The following is a 12,338-nucleotide window of genomic DNA, read 5'->3' on the forward strand; positions in this document are numbered from 1 at the left end:
GCTCACTTTATTTTTCTTATTCGTAGAAAAATACCCAAAAAGTAAAAACTTTTTCATAGTTTCTACTACAGAAATTCTGATTTTTTTTTTACTTGCATCTAATTTGTGTATCTGCTGTAACTTAATGTAAGCACACTTCTAAGCTGGTATAACCAACCTAAATTAGCATCATAAAGGAAGTTAGGAAAGAGGCTGTAGCTCATCAAGTTGCAGCCACTGAAGATGGAGGACGTTCTAATGACTTGTCAGAAAGAGCCTAAGTAAGTGGTGAACAGGCATTGCCCCAGGTTGGATGGTCGTCACCTGCTGGTGTTAAGGCTCTGACATCCGACTTCCCCCACAACTTTAGGTCAGTCAAGGTCATCTGGGGTCACTGACAGTGCTCCCCCAAGTACAATTTGAGATCTTGAGATCTGACATCTCAGTTGCCACAGTTTGCATCATGCAGGCTTTTTATCCAAGATCTAATGCTTCTAAGCTGGAACATTTTACCTCAGTTACCTCTTTTGAGTTGCCTGCTGGGAAGCTGGGGGCCAAATTTGTAGCCCACTTCCAGTCGCACTTTGTGTACATGTTCACTCTTGATTTAACATTTTTTCATTTCTCCTGTACTCAGAGCATATTTAGTCTAAATGTTACTGTGTTGTACGTGTCTCTACAAGTCCTCTTAAAAAATTCCTGGGCCAAGGCAATGCATAAACAAACTTTAGATAAATAATATTAGAATCAGGCTAAAGTGAATCACGCTTACTACATATCAAGGCTGCTTCAAGACAAAGATATCAGAGATTTAAAAGATAACATTTCTTAGCAAATTCATGTTCTCCCTAGGGCAATATTGGACTTGTAAAAATCTGAATTTCAGGAGTTTAAAATGAAAGATAAATTCAAATTGCCCCAAATGAATGTTTTCAGAAGCTTCTGAATTTCCAAAAAACATTAAAAAATTGAATCATTCAGCTTAAAAAAAGTCTGTCTGGAAAGGTGCTTGGTTGTGGTATATTATAGCATACAGGATAACCAGAGGTGGAATCTTTATTTCACAAGTTTCAAGATACAGTACAAAACGATTCTGTACATCTCTCTATTAACAGGATTTGTTTACACAATTATATTACACTTCACCAACCTTTATACTGCATTTCATTAAATACAAAATACATTTACAAAAAGAGTCTACCGTGGTGTTCCTTCACAATGCCAGCTTAAGGTCTTTTAAAACTTCCTCTTCTACATATTTATAGTGGTTACATCTTGATTATATCAACATTATGAGTTTTATGAGTTTATTTTCTAATCAAAGAGAATAGTGTCAGCCTGTTTCTCAAACCAAATAGGAAAAACAGCATGTGAGATGATTCCCTGCACATAACCAAGGAATCCTGTTCATGCACACAACATCGGACTTTTACTTGTGCAAACAGTCACTTTAACATACAAATCATCTTTCCTTGGGATCGTTTTAAATTTTCTTGAAATACCAAGTGGGTGGAGAAATTTAGCTTCTTTTCAATGAATACCACACATTTAAAATCCAGATCGTGCCTCAGGCATTCAGGAGTGTTCTATTTTAATTTATATTTGAGAGTGATGACTGATGAAAAATATTTGCATGAAAATACAAATTTTCTTTTGTTCTGATCATTTCTTACATACTTCTAGTCATAATAATGTGTAATACGTATATATATATATAAAATGAGATTCACTTTCAAAACAAATATCAGCTGTCACTGAAACAAATATAGCCCTGCTTGTCTTGGCAGGTAAAGGGGCTGTTTTCATGACACATCTTGTTTTGAAATGTGCATGTGAAATGTTAGTCTGAACCTCTGTAAAGGAAGTTTTTGCATATGTAGTTAGACATTAATACACATGCTACACACATAAAGAATTGTGTTTTTCATTTATAGGCCTGCATGCATACTTCCAAAACACTGGTTTGAAGAATGAACATGAGGATAAAAGGGAGAGAAAGACAAAGCAAAATAAAAAAAAAATTCCTATATATATATTAATAAAATACTTAAGTTTCCTGGAGGCATCAACGGCTCTTTAAATAAATCATCAGATCATCACCAGATCACTGGCAGGGTTTCCAAAACTTCCCAATAGTACAGAGACAGAATGGCTTAGTGGTAAGACTCTCACATGTAAGGTAAAAATTAACCTAATATGCATAAAAGTAACAAATCCTTAAGACTATCAAGATTAATAATTTATAAATTCATCTGAGTTAAGTGCTAAACAATAAATTTTGAAAAGAAGTCATCTTTGATTTTTTTCTTTGCCATTGACTGCTAATCAAAAATAAGCCTTACCTAGAAAACAGAAACTGAAACTTAAAACAGAGAGACAGAAAAAAAAACAAACCCACCAATGCTACCTCTGTAAAATAAAAATAGAAGCAAAATGAATAGTTTCAAGACAGTCGGCTAACCAACAAACCAAATGCACAAGAGAATACTAAACAGGTATTACTGTCATCAAGTTCGAAGGCAGGAAGACAGACTAGAAAAGGTCTTAGGAGAGATGGGCTACCATGGACAAATGAAGCCACACTCTATCTGTTAAATCTAAATTCTAACATTAAAACTCCTGAATCCTGGAGTTAGTTTAATGTCACTGACATTAACTAGTTTTAGTTATTGTCATTTTATTCAAATGGATGCCATTTGATTAGGTAAGTATTGAGCATTATTTTAGGAGAAAAACCAAACCCAACTCCTATTTGCTTAGGTACCATGTCCCATGAACAAAAAAGAAGAGAGCAAAGTATTTTTGAGACAGTCTTTAAGTGAAGCCATAAGAACTAAGTTATCTGAAAGATACCATTCACAAACTGCTGGCAGCAAATGACCCAGGGTAAAACGAAGTGGAAACAAGCCAATAAAAGGAAATTCAGAACATTAACAATAAAAAAAGGCAAGTGGTAAACTAATAAGAAGTGTGTTTTTATATGAAGAACAAGACTGCACTTCCCCATCCAGCCTTAGGTGGCACACACTGTTTTAAGAAATGTTTCCTCAAAGCACGTACTCAATGGAGGGAAGGAAAGTTAGATATAAAAATCTTGCTAAAGGAAAAATGAGGGTGGATGGCAGAAGAAAAAAGTGAAAGCTGGTAGTCATCTTGGGTGGTTTTTCAACTTTTAAATAAATTATAACAGTTCCTTCTAAAGGAAGTGTGGCTGCTACCATGGATTACACTTATTTTGAAGTGGGGAGAAGGGACAGTGGTGGAGACACCAAAGTACTGTACCAACTGCACTCAAATCTCTATGTGTAAGAGACCAAACAAGTCTTACTATTTACAAGAGCTGCCTAATGCAACATTACACTTAGGGGGGGTAAATTTCCTATCTTTCACAGATATGCTTTCATACACATGGCTCTCTTGGTGACCAACTCTTTGAATTTGGAAGCAATTATCTGGGAGGAAAGTTTTGCTTACCAGGTTTCCCATAATTCTCTAAACACAAAAAGGTATACAACTTCATATATAAAAGCCTTCATGTTCATTACAGACTAGTTAAATCTATTTCTAACTACTACCTCAACTTCAAAAATCAAAGCAGTACAACTCTACAAGCAATAAACTTTTCAAGTTTTCTGGCAGATGAGGGATTCTGGGAAAAAAGCATGAAGGTTAGTATAAACAGACTGACATCAGTAGGCGTAGAAAACCTGCTCAGATACAAATGCAGTCTCAGACAAGATACAGGCTGGTGAACACCACCATCTGACAATAAAATGAAATACAAATTCAGTTTAAGCTTTAATTCTTTCACATGTGTAATTATGTGCAACTCTTCAGTTTTTTTCCCATACTATTTAACCAGACAATCCTGAAGCATAGTAGCCTTGATTTTCCTAATGTTAACAGTGAGAAAATGGTGACTATGATAGCTAAGCAGTGGCTGGCTTTCTATTATAATATAAAACTATCAGAAATAAAAAGATACCTGAATAGTATAGAACAGTATAAACTGGTTTTGGCTTTCATCAACCACTGAGTTTAATCCATCTTTGATTCTCTGAGTTTTAGTATTATAATAGTAGTCACTGTAAGCCATACCCTGGCAATGATATTTCATATTTAAAGAATTCAGGAAGGTGATGTGTTCTTTGTGCAAAAAGAAATGCGAAGTAAAATAAATCCTGGGAACAAATGCTTCAACTTTAGGAAAAGTGTGTCTGTGTCTGTCATCGTGGTACCCCAACCAGAGTTCGTTTTGTTTTCTAATTTCTCCCACTTAGTCCATCCTCTGGCTTCTGGATCAAGGCTCTGTATATTCAAAACAAACAAGCAAATTACAGAGTAGGTGGGGCAAATTCACGTTAGCGCAAGGAGTCACTTCACAAGGTTTTGCATATGTATATTCTATTCCAAAGAAGTAAAGCTCACAAAAAACTCCTTAACAAGGCCTTTCAGTCTTTGAAGGAGAGGAGTATGGTATACCGTGTGACAATCACCAACAAGAAACCTCCCAACCTTCCCTTTTAAAATAACGAATATGCTGAATATGTCTAATTGCATGTGGACTGGTAAGAGTTTCTCAGTTATCACAGTTCCAAAACACTTTCAAGATAGCTTTTTTTTTTAACTTAAAAGGCAAGTTCTATTTTCAGACTTTCGAACACATTTAAACTTACAACTGGGTTTTCCTTTTTACACTGATCAGTTTTTAGTGTCGATGCACAATACCTTAAAGATGGTTGACATTAAGAACTTATGCACACTGAAATAATGACCAAAAGGATCCAAGAAAGATAGCCGGATACAGTAGACGTTATTTTGAGTGTCTCACATATGTTTCCAGAAAAGAAAAAAAAAAGCCACTGAAAGTTGTTATTCCATATGGCACTGAAACAAACATTCAGCTCAGTTTAGGTAAGAGTTACTTATCCCTGAAAATAAAGGCATCAGATTCTAAGCAGCTTTAGGAATTCAATGCTTCCTTGTGCCGTGCCTCTTCTGGGAGGTGACCACTGATCCAAGGTCCTACATCAAATGCAAGTGTTCCCAGCAGAAAACTTCCTTCGTTGTCACTGATCAAGGCTGGACCCAGTGGCTGTTACTGTGGTGGCTGCTGCTCTGGTGGCCCCTCCTGCTGGGGTGGAGCTGGCCGTGGCCCTGGAGGCCTGGGCGCAGGCATGTCTTGGTGCTGCCTTTGCCTGTAAGCTATGACTGTTCCCAACAGCAGCGCAATGATGGTCATGAGGTAAAGGTCCCACTCAGGTCCCAAAAGCTGGTCCATATCAAGTTGGGTGAACATATCTCGAATCTTAATGAAAATAATATAGAAAACATTAGTATCACTAAAATGTCAGGCAAGGAACTGGAAAAGTTACATCACCAGACGTAAGTACAGAAATTAAAATAATTGGTTTTAAAAACGTTTTGCAGTGTGTGTGTGTGTGTGTGTGTGTGTGTGTGTGTGTGTTTAAAGCGGTTTTAAAAGCCTTCAACTGAAGCTCAAAATAATGTGTCTGAGGAATTAAGCTATTAATTTATAATAGCTGACACTTAATATAAAATGTCTGACAGTGTTCTTTCCATCAGTAATCCAATACACTAATTTTAACCATTTTTCACAGAAAATATTTGGAAAACAAAACCAAACAAACAAACAAAAAACACTGGGGCCAGGCACGGGGGCTCACGCCTTGTAATCCCAGCACTTTGGGAGGCCAAGGTGAGTGTATCACTTGAGGCCAGGAGTTCGAGACCAGCCTGGCCAACACGGTGAAATCCCATCTCTACTAAAAATACAAAAATTAACCGGCGTGGTGGTGGGCGCCTGTAATCCCAGCTATTTGGGAGGCTGAGGCACAAGAATTGCTTGAACCCAGGAGGTGGAGGTTGCGGTGAGCCGAGACTGCGCCACTGCACTCCAGCCTGGGTGACAGAGCGAGACTCTGTCTCAGAAAAAAAAAAACAAAACAGTGGTGAGCCAAGCGGAGAAATTAGTATCTTGGCACAGCAAACCTACTGGCAGTGACAGCACACCAGCTGGAAAGCTCTGTTCCATGACAGTGGGGCCATTTCACTATTCCCATGTAATTGAAAATAGCAGGAATTCAAACATTTAACAGCTGAATGAATAATGCTTCTCAATTAGGATTTAACTAAAACACAAAATATTTAACATCTGAATTGAAACCTGAAAGTTATTTTCTTAGCCTGTGATATTTTAATTGTTTTAGTATCACTGATACTTTCTGACTTCTATTATACTTACCCATTAAGAAAGTAAACATGGGGTATAATTTTTTAAATAAAATTACATTCGAAAGATCTCTATAACACGTTTGTAGGTAAAGGTGCTAAATTTTTCTGGAAAAAAAATGACAAGAAACCACTAATTGTGTTCTCTGGGGAAGAATCTGGGATGGGAGATTTGTGTTCTTCTGTACTGTTTGACTTTCTTATGATCGATACTTATTAGTCTTGTACTCTCTTTTTCTTTTTAGTTGGAATAGCTAGGTGGTAGGATTACGGGACGTTTTTACTGTCTTCTTTATACTTCTGTATTAAAAAAAACAGCAGATATAATATACCCAGTACAGCATATTGTAAGATGAAGTCCTAGACTATAACCAACAGTTAGTAATAAAAATTGTAAGAGATAAGGGTCTGAAATGGTACTGAAAGAGAAAGAGTAGGCTGCCACACGATCAGCTTTTTAATTAAAGGAACAAAGATCGTTTCAATTGGCAGCGGTTACAGCACACCTGACTCATGCTACCACGCAATTATAGCAACTGACATTACACATGTGTAAGTGACTGGGAGGCCAGAGTCCCACAAGACCAGTGCTCTGGAGCCCTATCTGCGGAGGACTTCAGCTGCATGGACTAGACAAGTCCATTTCTTTTCACTGATGCTGGAGCAGCATGGACTACATTTATAGCTGTGACACACGTGAGGGAAAGCCTGTTCTTTAATCTAAAACTGAAAGACATTAACAAAAGGGTGAAACATCATCCTTTTCTGGTCCTGAAGAAACTTTCCTTGTCCTGAATAAGCCTATGTTAGAAACAAGGGCTCTGAACATCTTAGGGCTTTCAGAGTGAAATGCTGTACCAGTTAATCCATTCTAGGAACTATAGTACTGGAAACAAAATATAAAGCTGGCAGAACCCAAGAGTACCTACATACCAGTATTGCCAACTAAAGTTGGTAATTTTGAAGAAAATGGGTAACCCACTTCCTACATAGGTTCTCCCATTAGCCTATTTAAATAATTCACACTATTTTTAGAGAAGAAAAGTCGGGTGGTGTTTTCAACTTAATGCTTCACTATCGGAAGAATCTGAAGTACAACAACCTGGGCAGGTTCTCAGGTTCTTCTTTCTTTTTTTTTTCTTTTTCTTTTTAAGGGACTGGTTTGAGTCATCTGATTTAATGTTTACTGAATTAAATACTGTTTCAAACTGCCGTTAGTCTCAGTTTTCCCTAAACCAGAAAACATCTGCCTCCATGAAAAATGCTTTAGCGTCAGGAAGTGTCAAACACTACCTAAAAACTGCAGTAGCTGCTTTATGCCTGCATTTATCCCTCCCCTGGTAAGGTCCTCTGGTACCTGAGCTGAGGAGAAGGGAACACACCTGACACCTGCAGGACACTCTTCCCCGTGCTTCTCAACTTTTAAAAAACAAACCTCCAGGACAGACCTTCCATCATTTATATTTTAATGAAAAGAGGCACGGACCACTTACATTTGTTTCCCGTATGTACTGCAAGAAATAGACAACGCCCAATTTGCAGAGGGCTAGGAAGACTGGAACTTGTGCATCTGGGCTGGCTTCAGCTGCCATGTCATAAAAACGTTTTGCAAGGTGAATATCCTATAATATAGGTAAGAAACAAAAATGCATTTCTTGTCAAAATAAGTAAAAATATTTAGTGAACATATTAGGCAAATTTATTTTACCTTTGAGGTTTTCATTTTTAAATGAGTTTCCTTCACCTAAACAAAAATGCGAAGCTTTACTTGCGTAAAATTCGTTTAATTATCTAACTGCTTAATATCGAAAAACTTAATTAAAAAACTCATTTTCCCCTAACATAACATCTAATTTGCTGTGTAGATATGCTGGATACAGCCATATATCTATGCATTAACACTGTTAACCTAGAGATTTCCAAGGGCAACTTCTGAAACTCACACTAATTTTTTGCTACTTAAAACTTCAATCAGTATTAGCAACATCTGGTTTCAGTTTGGGACAGTGATCTTCAAAGTGGGGTAGAAACACTCAAGATTTTACAACAGATGCCAGGCATGGTGGCTCATTCTTATTTTTTTTGAGACGGAGTCTCGCTGTCGCCCAGGCTGGAGTGCAGTGGCGTGATCTCGGCTCACTGCAGGCTCCACCCCCTGGGGTTCACGCCATTCTCCTGCCTCAGCCTCCCGAGTAGCTGGGACTACAGGCGCCCGCCACCTCGCCCAGCTAATTTTTTGTATTTTAGTAGAGACAGGGTTTCACCGTGTTCGCCAGGATGGTCTCGATCTCCTGACCTCGTGATCCGCCCGCTTCGGCCTCCCAAAGTGGGCTCATTCTTATAATCCCAACACTTTGGGAGAGCGAGGCAGGAGGATTACTTGAGGCCAGGAGTTCAAGACCAACCTGGGCAACATAAACTCTCTCTACAAAAAATAAGCCAAATTAGCTGGGTGTGGTGGCGCCTGCCTGTAGTCTCAGCTACTTGGGAGGCTGAGTGGGAGGAATGCTTGAACCCAGGAGGCAGAGGTTGCAGTGAGCTGAGATGGTGCCACTGAACTCTAGCCTGGGTGACACAGTGAGACCCTGTTTCCAAAAAAAGAAACAGATTTTACAAGAGGTACTTGCATGGACATGTTAAGGGACTCGATTCTGCAGTTCTGCAGCTTCCATATGTGCTTTTCCCTGAAAGGGATCTGCTGAGAATAGGTCTGTGTGCACAGCAACATTTCTCTGCTTCGCTTTGCTAAAGGAAGGCACAGCCCTTATCTAGGTGCAGTGGCTGAAGACCAGCCTGGGCAAGATGGTGAAACCCTGTCTCTACTAAAAATACAAAAATTAGCCAGGCGTGGTGGCAGGCGCCTGTAATCCCAGCTACTCGGGAGGCTGAGGCAGGAGAATCACTTGAACCCAGAGGGCGGAGGTTGCAGTGAGCCAAGATTGTGCCACTGCATTCCAGCCTGGGCAACAGAGTGAGACTTCATCTCACCAAAAAAAAAAAAAAAAAAAAAAAAAAGTAATGGAGTGACAGATTTTTATACATGATTATTTATTTTCATACATGATTATTCTCAAAAGCTAAACAAAAGTTCCCTCTCCCTACTCTTATCAAAGGAATACTATGCCTTTTATCATATTCTTTATTCACAAGAATTTCTATTATTAGCTATACAGTGTATTACAAACTAAATTAGAAGAACACATTTTCTTGTTTTATAAGCTATTATAAAAACAGATTAGTTATATCATTTTAATCTTGACTACAGTCAGTAAATTATTACTAGATGTACTCCATGAAAGCCATAACTTACATGTGATCTTTATATTAGTCATGTTAAACTTCACTTGAATTAAAAATAAAGTCAGCTGGGTGCAGTGGCTTATACCTGCAATCCCAGCACTTTTGGAGGCCAAGGCGCTTAAGTCCCCAGGGGTTTGAGACAAGCCTAAGCAACACAGTGGTACCCCATCTCCGTTTAAAAAAAAAGACAAAAATCTGTCAGCCTTTCTGATAGAAGCTAAGTCTAATTTGGGACACTGGATGACTGGTTTGACAATAAAGAGAAGCTTCAGTTACTACATTAAGTGGCAGAGATCTTCCAGAAGTTGAATATACTGAGTTTGCTGCTCCTGAGCCTTGACTGAACTATATTTAAGTATCTAATATTAGTAATATTCTAAATATTAAGGTAAGTTTAAAATATAAATATTTACATACTGAAATTAAAAGAAAATGTCCAAATGTGAACAAAGCAGCAGCATTTTGTCAAGAAAATACCACATTAGCAAAAATGAACTTAAACTTTTCCTCAATCCTTAGGTCAACAAAGGGCCTCTAAGTGACACAGGAAGGAGTATAATTAGCAGCCTATTTCGTAAGTCTTGGTAAAGCCTTTTGTACTCTTCCTAGAAAATGAGAAAAGTGAAAGGCTCCAGTGTCAGGGAATGCATGCTTTCACAAGTCTCTGGTTTCTAATTCTTTGCTTTCAACACAACTGAAGAGGGACCTATCAAGTAGTCAGGAGACTGATCATTAAAAATAATTTCTAATGACAAGTCACTCTGATTTTTGGCATCTAACTCTTAAGGTAGTTTGAAGAATTAAGTGACCATGCTATAGTGAAACTCTCCCCATTTTCACATAAGTATTTATATGAATGACATTCTAGTCATACATTTAAAAAAATGAAAAACAGAATTAATGTGAAATCTACTCAATTTTTAACAAATACTCCATTTATCTCATTAAAAGATGTATTTTCAATTAATAATACAAAAAGCAAAATTTTATCAAAACGTTATTTTGTAGATTTGATCAACAATGCATTAACTGACCAGTTGTGACTAGTAATATCTCATGAATTTTTCTTAACACTTAGATCACTGGTAATAAAATTCAAAATGAATTTATACACTTGTTTGTTTCAGGTAAGTATGATAGAGTAATCAATAAAAGACCTAAGCATTAAAAAGAATACATTAGTATTACATTCTACAGAAGTCGTGGTAGAAAACATAAATTTAGGGAAACAGGAAAAGATGTAGCTTTCAATTAAAAAACTTGCTTGTATATTTCTAAAAAATTAATAATGGTAGGTGGGTATTATTGTTATTTAGATTCTATTGGATATTTTAAGGGTAATCAATTTTATTTAAAAATGTTAATGCTTAAAATAGCTGGAACTTAGACCCTTTGAAACTTAAGAAAAAACTTAAATGCCAACTTAAAAATGTACAAGGGGGTCCGGAGTTTTTCCAAATTCTTTTGAGGGCACACAGGAAAAACCTTAAGTCATGAGTCCAGAGAATGACAGACTTCATTAGGAAAGTATAAGAATCAGAAATAAATTTATCAGTAGAATACATTTAATTCATTTCAAAATAATTTGAAAAGAATAGAATTTGGCTGAAGATGGACAAATAGTTTCTCAAACAAGTAGTTATCAGCAGACGAAGCACTGCACTTCCATTTTCATGAGTCTGTCTTCAGCTTAATCCCTAAATAAAACAGCATGGATAGCAGTATCTGTGGGTGCCGGAAGACGAGAGATGGAAGGGCAGTCTCCTGAAATATTACAAATCAGTCCCATAATTTAGTGGCCTGAAATCCAACTGAATGTCAACGAAAGTCTATTTTCTATACAAATGCAAGTATTTTCCCCAATCACAATTATATGATTCAAACGTGTTTGGAAGCCACACTCACCTGTTTAATGCCCAGTCCTTTCTCATGCATATATCCCAGATTAAACATAGCTTGTGCACTGTGTTGCTGTTCAGAAGCCAGACGGTAATGAATAAATGCAGTTTCATAATCTACATCGGTGCCAAATCCATAGAAATGGTAGTCTCCGAGCTTAATTCTAGCCACAGTATAGCCTTAAACAAAAGTTAAACGCAGAACTGCCAATAAATAAAGTATGTTTAAAACAGACCAAACTTTTTTCTCCTCCCATTAACATGCTTACATAAAACAAAGAATTTTAATTCGTTGTACACAAACTTTGTAACAAATCCTTTCAGTCAAGTTATAAAGTCCAGTAAAAATTTAAACTAGAAGTGTAGCTCTTCTGCAGAAGGCTTTGGAATAGAGAGAGGTAAAACCAAGTTGGTGTGTGTGTAGGGGGACAGGTTTAATATCCCTAATTCAAAAAGCTGAAATCTGAAATGCTCCAAAACCTGAAACAACATTCAAAGGTCATGCTCAAAGGAAACGCTCACAAGAGCATTTCAGATTTCAGATTAAGGATGCTCAAACAATATGTATGTGCAAATATTCCAAACACACAAAAAAATACAAAAACATCCGAAATCTGAAACACTCTGGTCCTAAGCATTTCAGATAAGGGATACTCAACCTGTACTCCCTTCTTTCACAAACACTCCTATGTAAATGATCAGGCTCTACTTTATAATGTCATTTACATTTTAAAATAGTCCAGCTTGACCATTTAGGCTTGGAGAAGGAACAGGCAGAGAATGCTGAAAGGAACATGTATAAAAAATAAATATTCAAAAGAAAAAGAAAAGTCTCTTAGGTTTCACACTAACGTTCTATCATATATTCTATTTAATTCTCATTTCACACAGTATACTGGCCTCAAACTG

The 12,338-nt window shown here is 37.2% G+C and overlaps 1 protein-coding gene across 1 annotated transcript in view; it reads right to left on the bottom strand.

The window, feature by feature from the left end:
• Positions 1 to 1,017: 1,017 nt before the first annotated feature.
• SEL1L (SEL1L adaptor subunit of SYVN1 ubiquitin ligase) overlaps positions 1,018 to 12,338 on the bottom strand; it is a 59,576-nt gene continuing 48,255 nt past the window's right edge. Inside the window, exons 19-21 of the mRNA XM_054448536.2 lie at positions 11,437 to 11,609; positions 7,725 to 7,853; positions 1,018 to 5,287 (exon numbers count right to left, since the gene is read on the bottom strand). Of these exons, the coding sequence (XP_054304511.1) occupies positions 5,078 to 5,287; positions 7,725 to 7,853; positions 11,437 to 11,609 (512 nt within the window). The 3' untranslated portion in view covers positions 1,018 to 5,077. The remainder of the gene's footprint in view (positions 5,288 to 7,724; positions 7,854 to 11,436; positions 11,610 to 12,338) is intronic.

The sequence above is a fragment of the Pongo pygmaeus genome, chromosome 15, assembly GCF_028885625.2.
Source record: "Pongo pygmaeus isolate AG05252 chromosome 15, NHGRI_mPonPyg2-v2.0_pri, whole genome shotgun sequence".
Lineage (NCBI taxonomy): Eukaryota > Metazoa > Chordata > Mammalia > Primates > Hominidae > Pongo > Pongo pygmaeus.